Below are 23,903 nucleotides of genomic sequence, written 5' to 3'. Positions count from 1 at the left end.
GCCGGCGACGGAGGAGGGGGCGGGCCTAGGACGTGGCCCAATGGGAGCGCGCGCCGGGGCGGCGGGGGCGGGCCGGGCGCGCGGCGCAGGGCCGGGCGGCAGAGGCTCCAATGAGCGCGCGCCGCGTCCGGGGCCGGCTGGTGCGCGAGACGCCGCTGAGAGATTGGTGGCTAATGTAACAGTTTGCAAACCGAGGGGAGTTGTGAAGGGCGCGGGCTTGGGGGCGCGCTGCCGGCCTCGTGGGTACGTCTGCCGCCGCGTTTGTCCCAGAGCCGGGGCCGCAGGAGCGCAGGCAAGCGGTAGCGGGGGTGGGGATGGCGATGGGAGCCGGCCACCCCTCCTGGAGGAGGCAACGTGCTAGCTCCGGGGGCGGGTCGGTAGCGGGAGCGAGGGCCGCACGGACGCCGGTGCGCTTGGCCCCGCAGCTCGGTCCCTGGGGCGCCCCCACGTCTTAGGGGTGGGCCGGGCCGGGTTTCCGGGAGTGGGAGCCGCCGCCTTCGCCAGGTGAGGCTTAGGTGAACTCGGGGGACTCGTTGCCCGCCCGGCGAAGAATCTTACAGCTCCAGGCACGGCGTCTGTGTAGGCAGCGGGGCCGGGGGTTGGGATGGAGAAGGGGGGGGGCGGGCGGGACACCCTGAAGGGATACCGAGGAGGAGACAGGCCCTTCTAACATCCCAGCCTCCAACGTCACCACCTCTCAGTTCCCGTCCAGGCCTGGCCTGTCTTTTCCCCGCCAGCGGGGGAGCTCCAGGTGTAGGGAGGTAGTTGAGCCCTGGGCGGGGATCCCTGGCCTCACCCCAGGTGTCTGACATCAGGGGCAGTGCTAGGGTGCGCCGGTTATAGCCTGTGCAGTGGACGGAAGGCTCTGGTCCCCTTTCTCCTGCCCTGGGACCTTCCCTGTTGAGGGATGTGGTGGATGGAGCCCAGGACCCTTTGTGTGATTAGAGTGCCGGGTCCTTATCAGGAGGGAGTGGGGGGGAGGCGGGGAATGTAGGCTCCTCTGCCCCGCTGACAGTGGAGTGTGAATCTTAAAGCTTCTCTGTTCTGGGATGAGGTTCTGTCTTCTTCACTCAGGGCATCCGGTTACAAGTGTTGTTTTTCTCCTCCCTCAGAGGCACAATGGCAGCTACCGTCAGGAGGCAGAGGCCGAAGAGGCTGGACCGTTGGGCTGTGATGGCTGTGCTCTTGGCAAATCTGTTGGCACTGAGTGGTGTGTACCCCAGAAGCAGGCTCAGAAGAAGAATAAATGAGTGAATAATGAATGATCTGTGGTGGCAGGGGAGGCTTTTGGTTGGAAGCCTCTGGACTCTCGAATTGCTGAACCCAGGCCTTTATCTAATTTTGCTTTCTTACCTTCTCTGTGGAGAGCAGTGTGCTTTGGTTAGAGGGGACTCAAGAACGTGGGGGAAGAGGGACTAATTGACAAATTTATTTCCTTTTCAGACACATTGGCTGTGATGTCTGTGGACCTGGGCAGCGAGTCCATGAAGGTGGCCATCGTCAAACCCGGAGTGCCCATGGAAATTGTCTTGAACAAGTGAGGGTGGCCCCAGTGTCAGGGGTGGGGAAAAAGGGAGTCTGTGCTCCAGGCCAGTGTGTATTCTTCCTAGGGCCACAACAGTCTCGTGTCTGAGTGATTGTATTTGGGGTGTTGAGGCTCCTGAGTCCACACCCTGCTATAGGCACCTGGGCCCTACGTCTCTTCTCTTCAGGGAATCCCGGAGGAAAACCCCAGTGACTGTGACCCTGAAAGAAAATGAAAGATTCTTTGGAGACAGTGCAGCAAGCATGGTGAGCTAGCAGGCCTCCCCCTTCCCAGAAGCAGTGGGCAGGGGGGAGGAGATGATAAACCCCGAAGCCTGAACCCTTAGTGACCTCTGATGTGAGAGGTAGGTGATGGTGGACTTGAGAGCCTAATACTCCTTATTTACCTCCTCTCAGGCCATCAAGAATCCAAAGGCGACGCTGCGTTACTTCCAGCACCTCCTGGGGAAGCAGGAGGGAAACCCCCATGTGGCCCTTTACAGAGCTCGTTTTCCAGAGCATGAGCTAGGCTTCGACCCACAAAGGCAGACTGTGCACTTCCAGATCAGCCCGTGAGTGCTCTGCTGGGGACGGTGGGCTCCTCTAGTGCTCACGGTTGTCCTTGCCTTACTGCCTGGCTTTTCTTGCCTCTAACTAGCCTCCCTTCCCCCAGGCAGCTACAGTTCTCACCTGAAGAGGTACTTGGCATGGTTCTCAATTACTCCCGTTCCCTGGCTGAGGATTTTGCAGGTGAGTAGCTAAGGTGGGGCCAGTGGTGGCCAGGTTCCCTAGGGTCTCATAGGGGAGCAGTTTTGCCTCCCAGGGAACCTTCGGCAGTATTTGAAGGTATCTTTGCTTCGGTTATCTGGGGAGCTGCTCCTGGCATCTCGTGGGCCGGGGATGCTGGCAAACATCTTACAATGTGCAGGACAGCCTCACTCAACAAAGGGTTATTTGGCCTAAAATGTCAATAGTACCAAGATTAGGAAAGTGTCATCCGAGGTATGGAGCTGGTGGTGGGAGCCCCGTTCTGTTGTCCTCTGTAGAGCAGCCCATCAAGGACGCGGTGATCACGGTGCCAGCCTTCTTCAATCAGGCCGAGCGCCGAGCTGTGCTGCAGGCCGCTCGCATGGCCGGCCTCAAAGTGCTACAGCTCATCAACGACAACACGGCCACCGCCCTCAGCTACGGTGTCTTCCGCCGGAAGGATATCAACACCACTGCCCAGGTGAGCCGGGGAGGAGCTGCCGACCAGACTTGCAGGGCGGCTGATTCTGAGGAAGGGGGCCAGTCCACTTGTTTGGTGTCGTACTTGCATGGTCAGCTGTTGACAAAATGCAGCAGCAGAGTGCCCCTCTCAGCCGCTGTTGGAGCTTTTCAGCCTTAAGTGGAGGGTTGGTGCAGCACCTGGAGCCGATGAGGTTCCCGTGACCGTTGTCTTGGTGTCTCTGCAGAATGTCATGTTCTATGACATGGGCTCTGGCAGCACCGTGTGCACCATCGTGACCTACCAGACAGTGAAGACTAAGGAGGCGGGCATGCAGCCGCAGCTGCAGATCCGGGGCGTGGGGTAGGTTGGTGCTTGGAGGAGGGCCACTTGCTGAGACACCCTCGGGTCGGGGCTTTCTTCTTGGAGGGGCAGCTGCCTCATTTTCCTGCACGAATGCTCTCCCGAAGCATCGGTCATCATGGGGTACCTCTTGGAAGAACCAGGGGAAGATGGAGAGGGAGGAGGACAGTTAGGGAAGATTGAAAGGCAGGGAACTTCCTGGGCTGCTTCTAAGGAAAGCCGGGAAGCTGTAGACCACGTGCAGTCATTTTGTCGTTCTTGTCGTTTTCGGTGTACTTATCGATGACGGTGTCTTCCTTTGCAAATCCGTTCGTTTCTAGCTAGCTCTCCCGCCAGCACTCGAGTTCAGGCTCCCATCATCTCTGACCTGCAGGGTTACGAAAGAAGGTCTCCCTGCCTCCAGTGAGCCCTCCCTCCAGTTCTCTCTCCACATTGCAGCCAGAGGGTTCATTTCAAAATGCCAACCTGATTATAATCTGTTTCTTTAAAAATCCTCTGTGGCTCCAAACCTTTTGCATTAGCCTGTGAGAGCCCTGACTCCTCCCACTTGTCTCTACTCAGAGCCCCTTGCTCTTTGAGCTCTAGCCACACCTGCCCTCCTTGGAACTTACTCTGCTGGCTCCCACGTCGGGGTGCTTACGTATACTGTTCCCCCCTCTCTAGAGTTGTTTTCTCTCTTCTCGCCTTGTTACCTCTGCTCATCCTTCAGATTTCAGCTCAATTATCACATCTCCACAGAACCCTCCCTGATATCGGCAAATAGGCGACGCTTTCTTTTTATGTCTTTAATGCTATTGCTTCTCTGTCCGTCATAACTCACAGGGTGGTACACATTTCATGTTCGTGAGTTTGTCCCATGTTAGATTGTAAACTCCTTGATAGCAGGGACCCTGTCTTTTTTCTCTCAAGGGCGTCCTCCCAGACAAGCACATAGTTGACCTCCAGTACATATAGTGGATTGGAGGAGTAGGTGAACTCTCACGGAGGTGTCAGCCACGTATGTGGGACAAGAGTCGGGTTCCTGAGGCAATGAAGGGACCCTGTGTGTTCCAGACTTTTCTCTGTCACCTCTTCCTGAATAGATTTGACCGCACCCTGGGGGGCCTGGAGATGGAGCTCCGGCTGCGTGAGCACCTGGCTAAGCTTTTCAATGAACAGCGCAAGGGCCAGAGAGCAAAGGACGTGCGGGAGAACCCCCGTGCCATGGCCAAGCTGCTGCGGGAGGCGAATCGACTCAAAACCGTCCTGAGTGCCAACGCCGATCACATGGCACAGGTGCCTGCTCGTGGCTGCCTGAGGGAAAATATTCCCCACGCGGAGGGGAGAGGACCCCACCCTCCTGAGCTAGGCCACTGGCGTGCGGTGTGGCCCATCCCTTCTTCCTCGGCCTCCTGCCGTTCTCCCAAAGTCCTGGTCCCTCCAGGTGTCTGCCCTGCCTGGCCAGAGGAGGATCCGGGTGGGAACCCTGACATGCTTCATCCTCCCCCAGATCGAGGGCCTGATGGATGATGTGGACTTCAAGGCAAAAGTGACCCGAGCAGAATTTGAAGAGCTGTGTGCAGATTTATTTGAGCGAGTCCCTGGACCTGTGCAGCAGGCCCTCCAGAGTGCCGAGATGAATTTGGTGAGGGGAGAGTCTGGCGTGGGCCTGAGCTGGGGAGGCGGGTGGGGGAGAGTGATTGGGTGGGGGGCAGGAGGGGGCAGGAGTGTTAAGGGACGAGTCAGCGCTGAGGAGGAGGGCCGACTCCAAGCTGTCCCATGTCCCCTTCTTTCTCTGCAGGATGAGATTGAGCAGGTGATCCTGGTCGGTGGGGCCACCCGGGTCCCTAAAGTTCAGGAGGTGCTGCTGAAGGCTGTGGGCAAGTGAGTGGGGGTGTTGAGGCATTGGGGCTCTGGGGCTGGGCAGCTGCAGGGCTGAGGAGAGGGTGGCCAGGCCGGGTGCTCCAGAGTTGATGTGCGAAAGCGTGGAACTCCCGCAGGGAGGAACTAGGGAAGAACATCAACGCGGACGAAGCAGCCGCCATGGGGGCTGTGTACCAGGCAGCCGCACTCAGCAAAGCCTTCAAGGTGAAGCCATTTGTCGTCCGAGACGCGGTCATCTACCCCATCCTGGTGAGCAGGCCCGTCTGATCAGGCGACAGGCCCCTGTTACCGAGCGTGCTCCCTCTCTCTGCCTTAGCCTGTCCCTGTGTCTCTGCCAGCTGATGTTCTCCGCGTACCCTCACCCCAGAACCTGCTCTGGCTCTCCAGCGTGCCTCCTCTCTGCCTGCCGTGTAGGTGGAGTTCACGAGGGAGGTGGAGGAGGAGCCCGGGGTTCGCAGCCTGAAGCACAATAAGCGCGTCCTCTTCTCCCGAATGGGGCCCTACCCTCAACGCAAAGTCATCACCTTTAACCGCTACAACCACGACTTCAACTTCCACATCAACTACGGTGACCTGGGCTTCCTGGAGCCCGAGGATCTTCGGTAAGGGGGGGCAGGATGAGAGGGAGGATCTGGGGCCTCAGGGCTGACACAGGCAGCAGGCTGTGGAGTCAGGGTGGGAGTGAGCATCTTCTGGAGGCGGGGGGGATATTTCATGCTGGGAGCCTATGAAGTCTAGAGCTGGAGGCAGGCTGGGTGGAATGGCTGGGTAGAATGGCTCTCTCCTCCCCAACCAGGGTCTTTGGCTCCCAGAACTTGACCACGGTGAAGCTAAAAGGTGTGGGTGAGAGCTTCAAGAAGTATCCCGACCACGAGTCCAAGGGTATCAAGGCTCACTTCAACCTGGATGAGAGTGGCGTGCTCAGCCTCATCAGGGTGAGACCACTAGGAGGTCCTGGGTACAGGGCAAGGGCCGAAGCCCCACCAGTCTTTCCAGAGTGGTTCCTCCACATGGTATCAGAACATGAGAAATGAGAAGGGTTTGGGAGATTGAAAAGCCCTGGCTCCAAACACAGCTAACCGGGGATCTGCTGTGGTTTTCTCAGGGCCTGTAAGTGCTTATGGGTATTGTAAATTGAGGACCTGTTGGATGGCTAAGTAACTCATTCTCAAAGAATTGTTCTGGGGGTTAACATCTTAGAACACACTGTGGGAAATAGTGGCCCATTCTGTTGTCGAGTAGAGAAGTGCAGGGCTCCGGGGGAAAGGAGCTAGGACTCTGTCCTCAGAGGGCTCATAATTAAAGGGGGTGGAGGAGACCTAACTTGGGCCCATAGAAGATGGCAGGTGAGGGGATAGGCCAGCACCGCGCAAGTCACGTGGATGCGCGTAGGTAGCCGCCCACGATGACAGTATGTTTGTGGGGGAAAGGTGGGTTAGCCTGTGTGTTTCTTCAGCTTGAATCCCTGTTTTCAGGTCGAGTCTGTGTTTGAGACCCTGGTGGAGGACAGCCCAGAAGAGGAATCTACCCTGACCAGTAAGACGAGCATGCACGTGTGTGTGTGTGCGTGTGCGTGTGTGTGTGTGGGGGGGTGTACTTGTATGCGTTTTGGGGAGGCAGGCAGGCCTTGCCTTTGGGTTAGGAGGTGGCTTCGCTGCTGTGACCCCTTTGAGTTTTTGGGCTTTCTTCCTCCCAGAACTCGGCAACACCATCTCTAGCCTGTTTGGAGGTGGTGCGACTGCAGACACTAAGGAGAACGGTACGGACACCGTCCAGGTGAGGCCGGCATGGAGCCAGGGGAGCTCCGAGGGTGGCGCATGGGCCCAGGAAGTGGCAGCGGAGGCAGGGATTGGGGTGGGCGTTCCAGCTGCCTGGGACTGGCTAGACCGTCCCTTTTCAGTGAACCATACCCCCCTCTGGACTCCAGCCTGCCCCCGTGCTTGAGCTCCGGGACACATTCCCCTCCTCTCCAGTCCCTTGTCCTTCGTCTGACTAGGCTGCCGAGGGCTGCGCAGCTCAGCGCCCGTTCCCGTACAGTCGTCTGTCCACCCCCACGCGGCGCTGGCAGCGGCAAGCCCCTTCCCGGCAGAGCCCGGGGGACTCGGCCTTGCTGAGCTGGTTTAGCCTTAGGCTCTGCTAGTGACTGTTTTCTGCGGGGGCTTCTGTGATTGTTTCCCAGGAGGAAGAGGAAAGCCCTGCTGAGGGAAGCAAGGATGAGCCTGGGGAGCAAGCAGAGCTCAAGGAGGAGGCTGAGGCCCCGGTGGAGGACACATCTCAGCCCCCACCTGCTGAGCCGAAGGAGGACACAGCCCCTGAGGAAGAAAAGGCGGCAGAAAAAGAAAACGAGGAAAAGTCTGAGGCCCAGGTGAGCTGCCGGCAGAGTAAGGCCAGGGGTGGCCCAGGGGGCTAAGGGAATAGATGCCTGCCTTGTTTCTTGTTCCCTAGAGCCCCGCCTGTGGAGAAGAAAAGGGCCTAAGCTTTTCCTGATATGTTCATCTCCTTCCTCACTAGAAGCCAAGCGAGAAAAAGGAAGCAGGGTCTGAGGGTGTTCCTCCAGCCCCAGAGGAAGAAAAGAAGCAGAAGCCTGCCCGGAAGCAGAGGATGGTAGAGGAGATCGGGGTGGAGCTGCTGGTTCTGGACCTGCCTGACTTACCTGAGGAGGCGCTGGCCCGCTCTGCGCAAAAGTGAGTAGAGACCGCGTGTGTGTGTGTGTGTGTGTGTGTGTGTGTGTGTATGTGTGCGCGCACGTGTGCAGGGTGGACGGGATATGGAATGGCACCCCTAGGAGGGAGAGCTGTCTGACCCAGGGTCCAAGTTCAACATGCTCTTTCCTTCACGCTTGGCTGTCTTTTGTCCCACAGACTTCAAGACTTGACACTCCGAGACCTAGAGAAGCAGGAACGGGAAAAAGCTGCCAATAGTTTGGAAGCTTTTATCTTTGAGACCCAGGTTGGTAGGCTGGGAGGCACACGTGCCCTGGGACCTGTGTCTGAGGAGGGTCTGGCTCTGTGTGTCTTGCTCTCCGGGGCTTGGTGCATGCTTGGGCCTATGTGCACCTCCCTAGGACAAACTGTACCAGCCCGAGTATCAGGAAGTGTCTACTGAGGAGCAGCGTGAGGAGATCTCTGGGAAGCTTAGCGCGGCCTCCACCTGGCTGGAGGACGAGGGCTTTGGGGCCACCACAGTGGTAAGCGGCCTCCCGGGACATGGCAGGTGGGATGGGAGCCCTCACGTTCCTCTCCCAGGGTCAGAAGATGAGGAGAGCTGGGGTGTGAGGCCGTGAGTGGGATGCAGGGCTGGCTCCAGGGCCGGCCTCTCCTCCCTTCAAGCCCTCTGCCCACTCCCACCCTGTATCCATCAGATGCTGAAGGAGAAGCTGACTGAGCTGAGGAAGCTGTGCCATGGGTTGTTTTTTCGGGTGGAAGAGCGCAAGAAGTGGCCTGAACGGCTGTCTGCTCTTGATAATCTCCTCAACCATTCCAGCATGTTCCTCAAGTGAGCAGCCCCATTGCTTTTCTTCCTAATTCAATCCTGCCAAGCTTCAGGGTCCGTTAGCTTCCTATGCCACATGTCCACACCCCAGACCCCTCTTCCTCCTGGGTTCATGGTCTCCTTTCTGGCTTCCAGGGGTGCCCGGCTTATCCCAGAGATGGACCAGATCTTCACTGAGGTGGAGATGACAACATTAGAGAAAGTCATCAACGAGACCTGGGTAATCCCTGTGTAAATACTTACGGGGATACTTAACCTGGCAAGGGGTCTGAGCTGGGCAGCATGGGAGAGGCCTCCTGGCCTCGCAGCTAATTGGGAAGGCAGAAGATGTTTACGTTTGAGGCCATGTCTGATTAGCCCCAAACAAGGGTTGTGGCCATCCATGAGCTGTCAGACTGGAGTAGCAGCAGAGCCCGTTCCCATGGCATTAGAGCAGCTGCTCCGAGGAGCTGGGGCTTGAGCTGCACTCAGAAAGTGGGCCCGGGTTCAGGGAGGTGAGAATGACTGGTCACAGGAAGCAGAAACTTCCCTTTTGGGTGTGTGGGGAACGTCTTTGAATCAGAGCTCAAGAAGCTCAGAGGCAGGGACGCCTGGGTGGCTTAGTCGGTTAAGCAGCTGCCTTTGGCTCAGGATCGAATCCCACGGCAGGCTCCTTGCCCAGCAGGGAGCCCGCTTCTCCCTCTGCCTGCTCTGCCTGCCACTCCCCCTGCTCGTGCTCTCTATCTCTGATAGATAAATAAATAAACTCTTTAGAAAAAAAGAAGTGCAGAGGCAAGGGAATAATCAAGAGGTTCAGCTGTAGTTGGTCCCAAGTAATAGGGTGTAAGCCCCAAGTGTGCAGTTTGGGACTCCTTTGTGGAGAGCCTCCGTCGCCGTTGTGAGGAGTCTGCCTCCCCTGTGGGGCCGACAGCCAGGTGGAGTGGAGTTCGCGATCTGAGGGAAGAGCCCGAGGCTGGTTGGGGTGTATTTCATCTGGGATAGAGATACCTGTGGTCTCCAGGGCTAGCTCTGAGCATGTCCTGGCTCACCCACAGGCCTGGAAGAATGCAACCGTGGCCGAGCAGGCCAAGCTTCCCGCCACAGAGAAACCCGTGTTGCTCTCAAAAGACATCGAGGCCAAGATGATGGCCCTGGACCGTGAGGTGCAGTATCTGCTCAATAAGGCCAAGTTCACCAAGCCCCGGCCCCGGCCCAAGGACAAGAATGGGACCCGGACAGAGCCTCCCCTCAATGCCAGTGACCAAGCGGAGAAGGTCATCCCTCCACCAGGTGAGGGCAGGGCGCCCTGCCGCAGGTGCTGCTGGGCAGGAAGAAGGCCTCTCCTTCCTGGGACTACATTTTACCCCTGGTTTCCTTCCAGGCCACGCTGACGATGCAAAGCCCATTTCAGAACCTGAGAAAGAGACTCGTGAGTTGGGAAAGTCATTGGGAATATGGTTATTGCTTAACCTAGGGGTTGGCACACTGGCAGGCACAGCCTGTTTCTGGAAGATCCACAAGTTATGAATGGCCCTTATGTTTTTAGGTTATTACGCGCGCGCGCACACACACACACACACACACACATGCAGAGGCTGAGTGTGGGCCACAACGCCTAAAACATTAACTACCTGGCTTTTTACAGAAAAAATTTGCTAGCCCCTTCCCTCCTTCCGTAGAGGCTAACCTCTTCCTTCCCAAAAGCAGGATCTGAACCAGCAGATGCCGAACCTCTGGAGCTGGGAGGTCCTGGAGCAGGTGAGCATGGAGCTGGGGGCACCTGGGAAGCCTGGTTGGTACGGTCCCTGGGGGGAGGATCCCCACAGAATGGGGGCCAGTTACCTCCGTTTCACCTGCTGGCATCCCTTTGCTCTTCCCCACTCCCAGCAGAACCGGAACAGAAGGAGCAGCCAACGGGACAGAAGCCGACGTTGAAGAATGATGAACTATAACCCCCCGCCCTGGTTCCCCATTCATCCCACCCCCTTCTCCTACCTCCTCTATTTATTAAACAGCGAGGGTCGGGGGAGGGGTTGCTCCTGCCCTCAGACGCTTCGGTTCCTTTTCTCTCGCCTTGATCACAGGTGTGGAGAAGGGGATAGAAGGGACAGCTCACCAGTCCCTTCTGCAGTGGTTCTGTGGTAAAAACTGAAATTGTTCGATTTCCTAATCCCACCCCTGGTTCCCTACCCATCCAGGCCCCAATTTGGGAGAAATCACTATTATGTCTTAATTCTTTGCCTGTGGGTAGGTGAGAGATTGGCCGTGAGGGATCAGTGGACCTGGCAGGGGGAGGGATGCCCTGGGATATTAGAGAGTCTCCAGTCTTCTCTGTCCTCCTTCCTGCCTCCCTCTTCCACCACGAAGTCCGCCCTCCAGGGGCCAGTGTCTACAGAGCCTTGGTTACCAGGTCTGGTTTCCGAGTGCTTATCTCTGCTTTCTCCTCCACGGTCTTGTCTTTCCCTGAATGGCCCCAACCCCAGTGACTCCTCTTCCCATGCTCTCTTTGGCTTCCTGTGGCAAGTTAGGCAGCCGTCTGTCTCTTGCCCAACCCCTTCCATCTGGACGGGCTGCATTAAAGCTAGATCAGTCCCGCCTGCTTGTACACCCGCCCGAGGGCCAGAGTAGGCAGGGAGAAAGCGAAGAAGGGAATCCAGCCACCTCTGTGGGAGAAACGTGTGAAAACCCCGGAGCTCCCACTTGGGGACTCGGGCGCAGGAAAGCGTGCGGAGTGGCCGGCGTGGGGTGCCGGCCTCCTGCGAGCACTGTCCGAGTCTGCAACTGCCCGGTAGCCTGTTCCTCCATGTCCCTGTGACTCCTGGCCCCCTCCTCTCTCCTCTCTGACCGCCCAGACATAGCCTTTCCCTGGCCCCCTGGCCCCCTGGGCTGACCAAAATGTGCTTTCTACTGTGAGCCCCTATCCCAAGACCCTGGGAGAAGGAGAGCCGTGGTGTGGATGTAAAAAGGCCACCTCGCCCTCTTGCGGCAGGCCTTGTGGGGGAAGGAAGGGGGTGGGGGCTGGCCTGCCTTTCTTGCATTGCCCTGCTAAGATGGGGGCTCTTTACCTACCATGCCCATGTTGGGGAGCCTGTCCTCCAGTATTCCGTCTGGAGCAGGAGCCACAGCTGCCACCCGGCTCCCAGGGCAAGGGGGAACCTGGTTGTGTCTGTCTTTTGTCTTTTTTTCCTTTTTTTTTTTTTTTTTTTTTTTTTGCCACATTGGCAGAAATGAGACCGCAGGGTCCCACCCTGTCCTGTATGTTTGAGTTCTTTCACTAGCAGTTTAGGCTGGTTGGACAGGTTTGAGTCAGATTGTACTTTGGTCCATTGTTAATTGAGAAACTGTTTCAATAAAATATTCTTTTCTACAACTTTTGTGCCGTGATTTTTTTTAAGTTTTATTTATTTATTTGTTTGTTTGTCAGCACAAGCAGGGGGAGCAGCAGGTAGAGGGAAAAGCAGACTCCCTGCTAAACAAGGAGCCCGATGTGGGACTCAGTGCCGGGACCCTGAGATCATGACCTGAGCCGAAGGCAGATGCTTAACCAACTGAGCCACCCAGGCGTCCCTTGTGCTGTGATTTTTACAATGTTTGTTTCCTGAGTATAGACAGTACATGTTTATTATAGAAAATTTGTAAGACAGGAGTTTGAATCTTAAAATTACATATACTATGTACCGCCACAATATTCACATTTTGGACTTAGTTGAGATTCATTAAGTGTAAGTTGATTTGTTTCTTCATGAAAACGAAATTGTTCTATTTTTCCGCTGACATTATTTGGACCTCTATGTCCCAGACTTGTAGGTGACAGTCACTTCTTAAGATGACAACCCCATTTTGAAAATAAACTGACAGTTCGTGGGGCGCCTGGCTGACTCAGTAGAGCGTGTGACTCCTGATCTCAGGGTTGTGAGTTCAAGCCCACATTGGGTGTGGAGCCTACTTATTAGCTAACTAAACAACTAAGTAACTAAATAACGAACTAACTAAATAAATTGACAGTTGACAGTTCAGAAAGATTTCAGGAATGAATCCAAGGAATCAGGTGTTAAGTCTCTCGGCTAGGTTTGAACTTAATTCTTCCCCGTTAGCCCTCGCTGTTAACTGCTCTGATACGAGAACGCGTTGCTAGGGATTCACTACTCAATTAATTCACCAGCACAATTAGTTTGGGTTGGTCATGAGTCTTGATGGAACCGTGTTTTATCAAAGGAAGATCACTCTGGTCATTAATCACTACATGTCTGAGAAATTAAGTAATGACCATGAAGATTATGTTTTTCTCTAAAGGCTGAACAGGTCAGACAAGTTTTAAGCCTGGAAGTCTTTTTTTTTTTAATAGACTTTTTAATTTTTATTTTTATTTTATATTTTTTTAAAGATTTTATTTATTTATTCAGCAGAGATAGAGACAGCCAGCGAGAGAGGGAACACAAGCAGGGGGAGTGGGAGAGGAAGAAGCAGGCTCCCAGCGGAGGAGCCCGATGTGTGACTCAATCCCGGAATGCCGGGATCACGCCCTGAGCCGAAGGCAGACGCCCAACGACTGCGCTACCCAGACGCCCCTTTAATAGACTTTTTTAGAGCAGTTTTAGGTTCACAGTAAAATTGAGCAGAAAGTATAGAGACTTCCCATCTACCCTCTGGCTCCATATGCACAGCCTCCCCCACTATCAGCGTCCCCACCAGAGCAGTATAGTTACAATACTCGATGACCCTGTATTGATGATTGTCATCAAAGTATACTTCAGGTTAGGGTTAGTCTTGATATCGTACATTCTTTGTATTTGGACAAATGTAAAATACACGTACCCACCATCACATGCCATACAGAGTAGTTCCACTGCCCAAAATATCCTCTATGCTGTATTTGTCCATCCCTCCTCCCTGCCCCCTTGAACTCCTGGCAACCATAGACCTTTTTGCTGTCTCCAGAGTTCTGCCTTTTCCAGAACGTCATATAGCTGGAGTCATGCAGCATGTAGCCTTTCGGACTGGCTACTTTTGCTTAGCAACATGCATTTACATTTCCTCCATGTCTTCATGGCTCGACGGCTCACTTCTTCTTAGCTCTGAATAATACCCCGTTGTCTGGATGGACCACGGGGTACCTGTCCACCTACGGAAAGGGATCTTGGGTTCTTTTCCAGGTTCTGGCAATCATGAACAAAGCTGCTATAGATCTCTGTGTCCAGGTTTTAAGTTTTCAACTCATAGCGGTATGTAATTTCACATGTATTTTTAAATTAACATCATAAGCATGCCATTAACAATTCTTAAATGTAAAAGTAGTGAGCTTTTAATAGCTATTATTTTGGAAGGGTCAATTTTGAGTTCTCTAGTTTTCATCATCAGATGGGCATTAACAACTCCGTAATACACTGAATAGATATTCCATGGTTTCTTAATTTTTCATCTATTACTGCAACCCCAGCGTGTTTCTGCTTTTCAGTATTACAACAGTGACTAGCTTTGGGCATAATGTTTTTGTGACAGGTTCCATTAGAAGGTGCGAACACTTAATGCAGTGGTTCTCACTTGGGGCGATTTTGCCAGAGGACATTTGGCAATGTGTGGAGACATTCTGGGCTGTCAGAATTGGGGGGTGGGAGGAGAGGTGTTACTGGTGTCTAGTGGATAGATGTCAAGGATGCTAACAGCATCCTACCGTGCACAGAACAGCCCACCCCACTGCAAAGAATTACCGTGCCCAAAATGCCAATAGTAGTGTTGATATGGAGAAACCCTAATCTAAATTTTCAAGTATTCTTTTTTGGTTGTTATGTTCAATTAGCCAACATATAATACATCGTTAGTTTTTGATGTAGTATTATATATTTATTTTTAAAGATTTTATTTATTTATTTGACAGCACAAGTAGGCAGAGTGGCAGGCAGAGGGAGAGGGAGAAGCAGGCTCCCCGCTGAGCAGAGAGCCCGATGCGGGGCTGGATGACATGAGCCGAAGGCAGACGTGTAACCGACCGTGCCACCCAGGTGCTCTATTATCTTCTTTTAATTCTTTGCTATCGTGTATGAGTTTAGGCAGATCTCGGGGTCATGAGTTTGAGCCCCATGTTGGGTTTAGAGATTACTTAAATAAATACACTTTAAAAATAAGCAGCATCGTTCATCGATTAAGGACATGGCTTTTGGAGTCCAACAAATTAGGAACTAGGTGGTAATTTACTCCTCAGACAAATCATTTGGCTTCGAATTTTCTTTTTAAAGCAAGATGATACCAAACCTAAGATGGATTCCAAAACCAATACAGTATTCGTACTTCAATTTTGCCAACCCGATAAATTAAAAAGTAGCTTTGATTTTACTTTAGGGTTGAGGTTGAACATCTTACTTAAGTATTGCTTGTATTTTCTCTGTGAGCTATGGCTCCCTACCCCTTGTCCCTTTTCCTGTTAGGTTCTATTGGTCCTTAATTATCTTTCAGGATGCTCGCTCTATTAAGGAAACCAGTCCTTAATCCATGACTCGTAAATATATCTTACCCAGTTTAGGTTTTGACTTCGCATATGGTCTTCAGCATACATTTTTGTTAGGCAGAATTTACCATTGATTTTGGCTTTTAGGTATTTGTTGCGCCGAGGCCAACTCCATTCCGAGATCATAAGAATGTCTCCGTGCTAGAGGACTTATGGTTCCACTGTTCTGTGCATAGACTTCTGATCCACCTAGAGCTTATTTTACTGTAAGGTGGAAAGTAGTGATCCAATTGGCCAGCAGCCTAATACCACTTATTGAAATCTTTTTTCTAGGCTGTTGTGGAGAGCCACCTTTATTGTGTAACAAGTTCTCGGGTGGATTTTAGCTTATATTGGAATTTTTAATTATGTTTCAGTGATACTTTTTAATAATGCACAGGTTTGGGGCATCTGGTTGGCTCAGAAGAGCATGCGACTCTTGATCTCGGGGTCATGAGTTCGAGCCCCATGTTGGGTGTAAAGATTATGTAAATAAATACACTTAAAAAATAATGTACAGGTTTAATTATCGTAGTTTTATACTTTTAATAATCTCATTACATTTTAAAAATTTTTCTTGGGTAAGCTTATTTTTTCCCAACAGCTTCAGAATCGTCTTATCTGAGAGGTAGCAAGAATGAGTGTACTTAAATCCTGACCTCCGCTTATTAGGCCTATGATGTGAGCCTCTTGCCTCAGTTTTCCCATAAAAATTGTACCTACCTCATAGGGTTGTTGTGAGAGTTAACAGAAATAATATGGAAAAGCTCTCAGAGCAGTGCTGAGCACCTAATGAGCACTGTCTAAATGTTTGCTGTTGTTATGAACCAGTTCAAGAATCCCGAAACAAAATTGTAGATGATGGCACCTGGAGATGGTAAGTAGAGGAATTTAGACTAAGGAGTTTATTTTGTTAAGGGGACTATATCAGTTTTGGAAAGCTTAGGGAATAGAAAAAGAAGTAAATGTAAGTATGGGTCTTAATAATTAAGGATATGCTGCCTCCAAAAGACTCACTTTATTTTATTTTATTTTTTAAAGATTTATTTATTTATTTTGAGAGAGAGAGAGAAGCCGGGGCAGAGGGAGAGGGAGAGAGGGACTCTCAAGCAGACTCCCCGCTGAGCATGGAGCCCAACGCAGGGCTTGATCCCACAACCTTGAAATCATGACCTGAGCCAAAACCAAGAGTTGACCACTTAACCAACTCACTTCCTTTTTAAAAAAATATTTATTTATTGGGGCGCCTGGGTGGCTCAGTCGGTGAAGCATCTGCCTTTGGCTCGGGTCATGATCCTGGGGTCCTGGGATCCAGCCCCACATAGGGCTCCCTGCTCAGCGGGGAGCCTGCTTCTCCCTCTCCCCCTCCTCCCCACTTGTGCTCTCTCTCTCTGTCAAATAAATAAATAAAATCTTTAAAAAATTGAAGTAATCTCTACATCCAACATGGGGCTCGAACTCATGATCCTGGGATCAAGAGTCGCATGCTCTACTAAATAAGCCAGGCAGGCATCTCCAAAAGACTCACTTTCTTTTTTTATTTTTTTTTAAAGATTTTATTTATTTATTTGACAGAGAAAGACAGCCAGCGAGAGAGGGAACACAAGCAGAGGGAGTGGGAGAGGAAGAAGCAGGCTCATAGCAGAGGAGCCTGACGTGGGGCTCGATCCCATAACGCCGGGACCACGCCCTGAGCCGAAGGCAGACGCTTAACGACTGAGCCACCCAGGTGCCCCCCAAAAGACTCACTTTCAATCAAAGACACCAATAGTTTGAAAGTGAAAAAATGGAAAATTATAATCCATATAAATAGTAACTAAAAAGGAGCTGGAGTGGCTGTACTAATTCAGACAAAATAGACTACAAGTCAAAAGAGACTTAAGAAAGACATTCTCTCTATATTTTTGTTATGTATTTTTTCTTTGTTATAAGAGACAAAGGCATAATATATTAATAAAAGAGTCAGTCAAGGAGCTATAACAATTATAAACGTATATACTAAACAAAAGAGGCCCCAAATATATAAAGCATGCAATGACATTCAATGACGAATTGAAGGAAGAGGGGCACCTGGCTGGCTCAGTTGGTTAAGCATCTGCCTTTGGCTCAGGTCATGATCTAAGGATCCTGGGACTGAGCCCCACGTCTGGCTCTCTGCTCAGCAGGGAGTCTGCTTCTCCCTCTCCCACTCCCTCTGTGCTCTGCCGCCCCCTCAAATAAATAAATAATTAAAAAAAAGAATTGAAGGAAGAAATAGACAATTTCACAATAACAGTTGAGATTTCAATACCTTCCTTGCAATGATGGATAGAACTTCTAGATGAAAGATCAATAAGAAAACAGAGGACTTTAACCTCACTATAAATCAATCAGACCTAACAGACTTCACCCAATAATAGAATATTCTGCCCAGCAACAGCAGAATACTCATTCTTCTCTATTGTACGGAGAACATTCTTCAGGATAGATTATATTTTAGGTCACAAAACAAGTCTCGATAAATTCTAAAAGACTGAAATCATACAAAGTATCTTCACTGGCACAATGAAAGGAAGCTAAAAATCAGTAACAGGTGGAAAACTGGAAATCCACAGATACGTGGAAAGTAAGCAACACAATCTTAAATAATTAATGGCTCAAAGAAGAAAGCACAAGGGAAATTAGAAAATACCTTCAGACAAATGAAAGTAACAAGGGAGACAGTAAAAAGATCAGTGGTTTCTGGGGGCTGGTGGGGAGGGAGAGATGAATAGGTGGAGGACAGGGTTTTCAGGGCAGAGCAACTGTCCTGTAGACTGTCACGGTGGCTACATGTTGTTATATGTTTGTCCGAACCCAAAAAATATACACCACCAAAATGAGCCCTAATGTAAACTGTAGACTTTGGGTGTAATGATGTGTCAGTTCGGGTTTATCAGTTGTAAAAACTACCACTCTGATGTGGGCTGTTGATAGTGGGGAAGGCTGTGGGGGTGGGGCAGGGGATACGTAGGGACTCTCCGTACGTTCCACTCAATTTTGCCGTGAACCTAAAATTGCTGTAATAAATAAAGTCTACACACACACACACACACACTTGCATGCACACATACATACACACGACATATCAAAACCTGTGGGATTCACTGAAAGCAATGCAGAGGGAAATTTATAGCAGTAAATGCCTACATATAAAAAGAATAAACATCTCAAAGCAACAATCTACTGCCTAAGGACTAGAAAAAAGGAAACTAAACTCAAATGTAACAAAAAATAACAAAAATTAGAGCAGAGGTAAACAAAATAGAAATTACTAAAATCAGAAGTAATCTGATTTTGTAGATGAAATCTACAAAAAGAAAAAGGATTGTAAGAGAATGCTACAAATAACTGTATGCCAACAAAGTGAATAATCTAGATAAAATGGACAAATTCCTAGAAATACAAACTACCAAAACTGAAAAAATAGAAAATCAGATTAGGCCTATAAGGAGTAAGGAGATTGAATCAATAACCAAAAAATCTGCAACACAGAAAACTCCAGGACCAGATGGCTTCACTGGTGAATTTTACCAAACGTTTAAAGACGAAATAACGGGGTACCTGAGTGGCTCAGTCAGTTGAGCATCTGCCTTCAGCTCAGGTCCTGATCCTGGGGTCCTGGGATCGAGCCCCACATTGGGCTCTCTGCTCAGTGGGGAGCCTGCTTCTCCCTCTCCCTCTGCCTGCTGCTCCCCCTGCTTGTGCTCTCTCTCTCTGTCAAATAAATAAATAAAATCTTTAAAAAAAATAAAATAAGATAAAGACGAATTAACACCAATCCTTCTCTAACTATCTACAAATTGAACAGGAGCGAGTACTTCCTAAGTCATTCTATGAGGCAGACATTAGCATGATACCAAAGCCAGAACAAGGCACTACAGAAAAGAAAACCATAGATCAATATCCCTTATGAATAAAGAGGCAAAAATCTTTAAAAAATATACTAGCAAACCAAATTAAGCAGTATATTAATCAGACTATATATCATGACCAACTAAGACTTATCTCAGGCACACAACGGTGGTTTAATATGTGAAAATCAATCAATGTAATATATCATCTTAATAGGATGAGGGGGAAAAAAAAACACACAATCATCTTAACTGCTGCAAAAAAAGCATCCGACAAAATCCATCACCCTTTCATGATAAAAAACACTCAAAAATCTAGGAGTAGAAAGGGATTTTCTCAACATGATAATGGCCATATATGAAAAACCCATAGTGAACATTGTAATGATGAAAGCTTTTCCTCTAAGATCAGGAATAAAGGATGTTTGTGGTCACCACTTCTATTTAACATAATTCTAGAAGTTCTAGCCAGAGCAATTAAGTAAGAAAAATAAATTAAAGCCATCCAAATTGGAGGGGCGCCTGGCTGGCTCAGTTGTTAAGCGTCTGCCTTCGGCTCAGGGCGTGATCCCGGCGGCGTTCTGGGATTGAGCCCCACATCAGGCTCCTCCGCTTCTTCCTCTCGCACTCCCCCTGACTGTGTTCCCTCTCTCCCTGGCTGTCTCTATCTCTGTCGAATAAATAAATAAAATCTTTTAAAAAAAATAAAGCCATCCAAATTGGAAAGGAAAAAGTAAAACCATCTATGGTTCACAGATGACTTGATCTTCTATGTAGAAACTCTAAGGAAACCAGAGAATCTGTTAGTATTTTTTAAAAGATTTTATTTCTTTGTCAGAGAGAGAAAGAGAGCACAAGCAGGGGGAGCAGCAGTAGAGAAAGAAGCAGGCTCCCCGCTGAGCAGGGAGCCTGATGTGGGACTTGATCCCAAGACCCTGGGATCATGACCTGAGCCGAAGGCAGACGTTTAACTGGCTGAGCTACCCAGGCCTCCCAATCTGTTAGTATTATTAAACAAACTTGGCGAAGTTGCAGGATACAAAATCAACAATAAAAAATCCGTTGTTTTTCTATACACTGACAATGATCAAACAAACAAAAAGAAATTAAGAAAACAATTCTTACAACAGCATCAAAAAGAGGGGTGCCTGGCTGGTTCAGAAAAGCATGTGACTCTTGATCTTGGGGTTGTGAGTTTTAGCCCCATGTTGGGTGTAGAGATTAGTAAAAAATAAAACAGCATCAAAAAGAATAAAATGCTTAGGAACAAATTTAACCAAGGAGCATAAGACTTATGCACTAAAAAATACGAAGCATTTGCTGAAGGAAATTAGAGAACTGTTTAATGGAAAGACATCCATGGTCATGGATTAGAAGATTTAATATTCCAGATTTATTTATTTATTTATTTATTTATTTATTTATTTATTTATTTATTTAAAGATTTTATTTATTGATTTGAGAGAGAGAGCATAAGCAGGAGAGGGAGAGGGAAAAGCAGGCTCCCTGCCGACCAGGGAGCCCGATGTGGGGTTCAATCCCAGCACCCTAGGATCACAACCCAAGCTAAAGGCAGATGCTTAAGTATCTGAGCCACCAGGTGCCCCTCCCCAGATTGATTTAGAGATTTAGTACAATATCTATCAAAATCCCAGTGAGTTTCTTTGCAGAAATTGATCATCTGATCCTAAAATTCATGTGGAAATTCAAGGGACCCCAACTAGCTAAAGCAATCTTGAAAAAGGAGAACAAAGGTGTAGGACCCACAGTTCCAGTTTCAAAACTTAATGCAAAGCTACGGTAGTCAAAACGGTATAGCACTGGCATATGGATATACATATAGAATAATGGAATAGAATTGGGAGACCAGAAATAAGCCTTACATATATACTCAATTGAATTTTGACAAGTGTAAGATAATGCAATAGGGAAGAACAGTCTCTTCAGCCCATGGTGCTGGGAAACTGGATTTCCATATGCAAAAAAAACCAAAATTGGAACCTTACCTTATGCCATACACAAAAATTAACTCAAATCAGATCAGCGGTGCCTAGCTGGCTCAGTCGGTTGAGCGTCCAACTTGATTTCAGCTCAGGTCTTGATCTCAGGGTTGCGAGTTCAAGACCTATTTAAAAAAAAACAGGTCGAAGACCTAAACTTAAGGGTTAACACTATAAAACACTTAAAGGAAAACATAGGGGGTTTGGATTCGGCAATTGTTTCATAAATATGACCCCAAGGCACAAGCAATAAAAGAAAAATAGATAAATTTGACTTCATCAAAATTGAAAACTTTGTTCATCAAAGGACCCCATCAAGAGAGTGAAAAATCAGCCCACAAAATGGAAGAAAATATTTGCAAACCATGTATCTGATAAGATTATAGTGTCCAGAATACAAAAAGAACACCTACAACTCAACAATAAGAAGACAGCCCAGTTAAAAAAAAAATTGGCAAGGGTTTGAGTAGACATTTCTTTTTAAAAAGATTTTATTTTTAAGTAATCTCTACACCCAACATGGGGCTTGAACTTACAACCCCGAGATCAAGAGTCACATGCTCTTCTGACTGAGCCATCCAAGCACCCCCTGTTTTGTCCTTAATCAGTGAAATTCAGAGTATTTCCTAGTTTTAGCTTGTCAGAATCTGGCTTTGATACATTGTATTTTGGTTGGTTTCTAGTTCATTAACTTTTGCTCTTCTGATTTCTTCTATTTTCTTTGGATTTTTCCTCTTTTAAAAACATATCTTAAGGGGCGCCTGGGTGGCTCAGTCGTTAAGCATCTGCCTTCGGCTCAGGGCGTGATCCTGGCGTTCTGGGATCAAGCCTGCTTCTTCCTCTCCCACTCCCCCTGCTTGTGTTCCCTCTCTTGCTGGCTGTTTCTCTCTCTCTGTCGAATGAATAAATAAAATCTTAAAAAAAACAAAAACAAAACAAAACAAAAAAACCATATCTTAAGTTGAACATTTAGCCTATTCACTTCCAGCCACTTTTCCAATATAAGCATGTAAGTCTATAATTTCCTCCAAATATCCTGTTACTGTAGTCTAGAAGTTTTAATATGCAATATTTTTATTATTTTCCAATTCTAAATTTTATCTAATTTCCATTGACTTCTTCTTTGATTGACATATTATTTCAGTGTGATTACATTTCTTTTAAACAGACAACTCATTGAAAATTCAAAAGATTCTTAAAGATGTGCAAGATAAAATCTCTCTCCTACACCTCCCCCCCCAATCTCCCAACTATCCAGTTTTCTTTGGAGTAATAATGTTAACAGTTTCTTGACTGAGAATCAGAAGATTGTATTTTACTTTTGTTAACATTCCCAGCATCTCTGTTTTTGATAGGTGAACTTAATCCCTTTATCTTTATTATAATTCCAGTTATAGACTATTAGACTTTTTTCACCCATCTTTATTTTTTTCCTTACCATATCCTACTCTCTATTGGATGGACTAATTTTTAAAAATTGTTGCCTGTTTGAAAGCTACATATTCTATTTTGATTATTCTGGTATTTGTTCCTTGTTTTTTTTTTAAAGATTCTTTTAGTTTTAAGTAATCTCTACACCCACTATGGGGCTTGAACTCACAACCTGAGATCACGCTGCACTGACTAAGCCAGCCAAATGCCCCTGTTCCTTAATTATTAAGACCCAAACTTATGTTTGTTTTTTCTGTCCTTAGCTTTTCAAAATTCATATTATCCCCACTAACAAGATAAATTCCTTAGTCTTACCTCCTATAGTTACCACCCACGTGTTGATATCGTCAATAACTTTCATTCTGGATTATTATGGTATTAGTCAAGGTTCTCTGGAGAAATAGAACCAATAGGGTGTGTATACATATAGAAAGATTTATTATAAGGAATTGGCTCACACAGTTATGGAGGCTAGAGAGTTCGAAATCAGCAAGGTGGACACCTAGGAGAGCCAATGGAGCAGTTCCAGTCCAAAGGCAACCTGAGATGCTAATGAAGTCTGAAGGCAGTCGGCTGGACAATTCCTTCTTGCTCAGGGAAGGTCAATCTTTTTGTTCTCTTCAGGCCTTCAACTGATTGGATGAGGCCCACCCACATTATAGAGGGCAAACTGCTTTACCCAAAGGTCACTGATTTAAATCTTAATCTCATCCAAAGCACCTCTAAGTTGACATATAAAATTAACCATTACAATTATATAATATAGTTTTTTGTTTTGGCTTTTGCTTTCTTAATTATCTTCTGATTCTTTCCTCACCTGTGCCTGATCTAGTCTTACTTCCAGTTATTGTATTTTTCAGTTTAAGAGTATCCAAGTGAGTATCTTTCACAATTTCTAGGTCTCTGCTGGTCATCTGACTTCTTGGAGATATTAATCACATTTATCTTAAAATCTAGGTTTGATAACTATTACCTAAATTCCCTGCAGGTATGTTTCCATTTAGTACTTTTTTCCTGATGGGCACTTAATTCTTGTCTTTTTCACTTCCTGTTTGCTTGTCTTTGAGTGCCAAGCATTGTGTATAAAGAACTGTAGAGAACATTTGAAACTTACAAGTAACTGCTTCTAGTAAGTAGTTAGGATAGGTGAAGATCATCTTTAAAAAAAATATTCCTCCCAGCTTGATTGAAGTATAATTGACAAATATAATGTATTTCAAGTGTACAAAGTGATGATTTGATATACATGTTGAGAAATGACTCCCACAATTAATACACCTATCACCTCACATTGTTAGCTTTTGTGTGTGTGTGTGAGAACATTAAGATACACTCTCAGCAAATTTCAAGTTCTTGTCCATGATTTCTCTTTCCGTGGTTTCAGTTACTCGTGATCTCAATTACCAGGGATCAACTGTGGTCTGGAAGCGGACGGTCTTCCTCGTGTGTCTTCAGAAGGTCAGTAGCAGCCAGGGGTAGACCGTGATGCCTAAGTCGTATACCTCATCTCATCTCATCACGGAGGCACTTTTTTTCTTTTAAGTAAGTAAGCCCTAGGCCTAATGTAGGGCTTGAACTCATGATCCCGAGATCGAGATCAGGAGTCACATGCTCCACTGACTGAGCCACCCAGGTGCCCCTCAGCGTGTGGGCACTTTATCGTCTCACGTCATCATCATAAGAAGGGTGAG

The 23,903-nt window shown here is 48.2% G+C and overlaps 1 protein-coding gene across 4 annotated transcripts; it reads left to right on the top strand.

Moving 5' to 3' along the window:
* The first annotated feature begins 74 nt into the window (after positions 1–74).
* Positions 75–11,798, top strand: HYOU1 (hypoxia up-regulated 1). Of its 4 annotated transcripts, none has more exons than XM_026505601.4 (26): positions 75–292; positions 1,113–1,210; positions 1,444–1,537; positions 1,713–1,791; positions 1,942–2,096; positions 2,198–2,274; positions 2,571–2,752; positions 2,979–3,094; positions 4,177–4,369; positions 4,584–4,718; positions 4,875–4,957; positions 5,074–5,206; positions 5,372–5,559; positions 5,754–5,892; positions 6,433–6,493; positions 6,654–6,733; positions 7,137–7,322; positions 7,469–7,641; positions 7,819–7,906; positions 8,022–8,144; positions 8,319–8,452; positions 8,585–8,669; positions 9,484–9,718; positions 9,810–9,857; positions 10,136–10,186; positions 10,319–11,798. In XM_026505601.4, exons 2-26 carry the CDS (start codon positions 1,120–1,122, stop codon positions 10,378–10,380), a joined length of 2,991 nt encoding a protein of 996 aa, XP_026361386.2. In that variant the 5' UTR covers positions 75–292; positions 1,113–1,119; the 3' UTR covers positions 10,381–11,798. The 4 variants fall into 4 exon arrangements, with proteins under 4 accessions (XP_026361386.2, XP_026361384.2, XP_048073098.1 ...); XM_026505599.4 differs by having other exon boundaries at positions 10,316–11,798; XM_048217141.2 differs by having other exon boundaries at positions 81–243.
* Positions 11,799–23,903: the final 12,105 nt, after the last annotated feature.

This window comes from Ursus arctos, unplaced genomic scaffold (genome assembly GCF_023065955.2).
Source record: "Ursus arctos isolate Adak ecotype North America unplaced genomic scaffold, UrsArc2.0 scaffold_22, whole genome shotgun sequence".
Classification (NCBI taxonomy): domain Eukaryota; kingdom Metazoa; phylum Chordata; class Mammalia; order Carnivora; family Ursidae; genus Ursus; species Ursus arctos.
The sequence above is the reverse complement of the archived record's forward strand: the minus strand, read 5'-3'. Positions and strand labels throughout refer to the sequence as shown.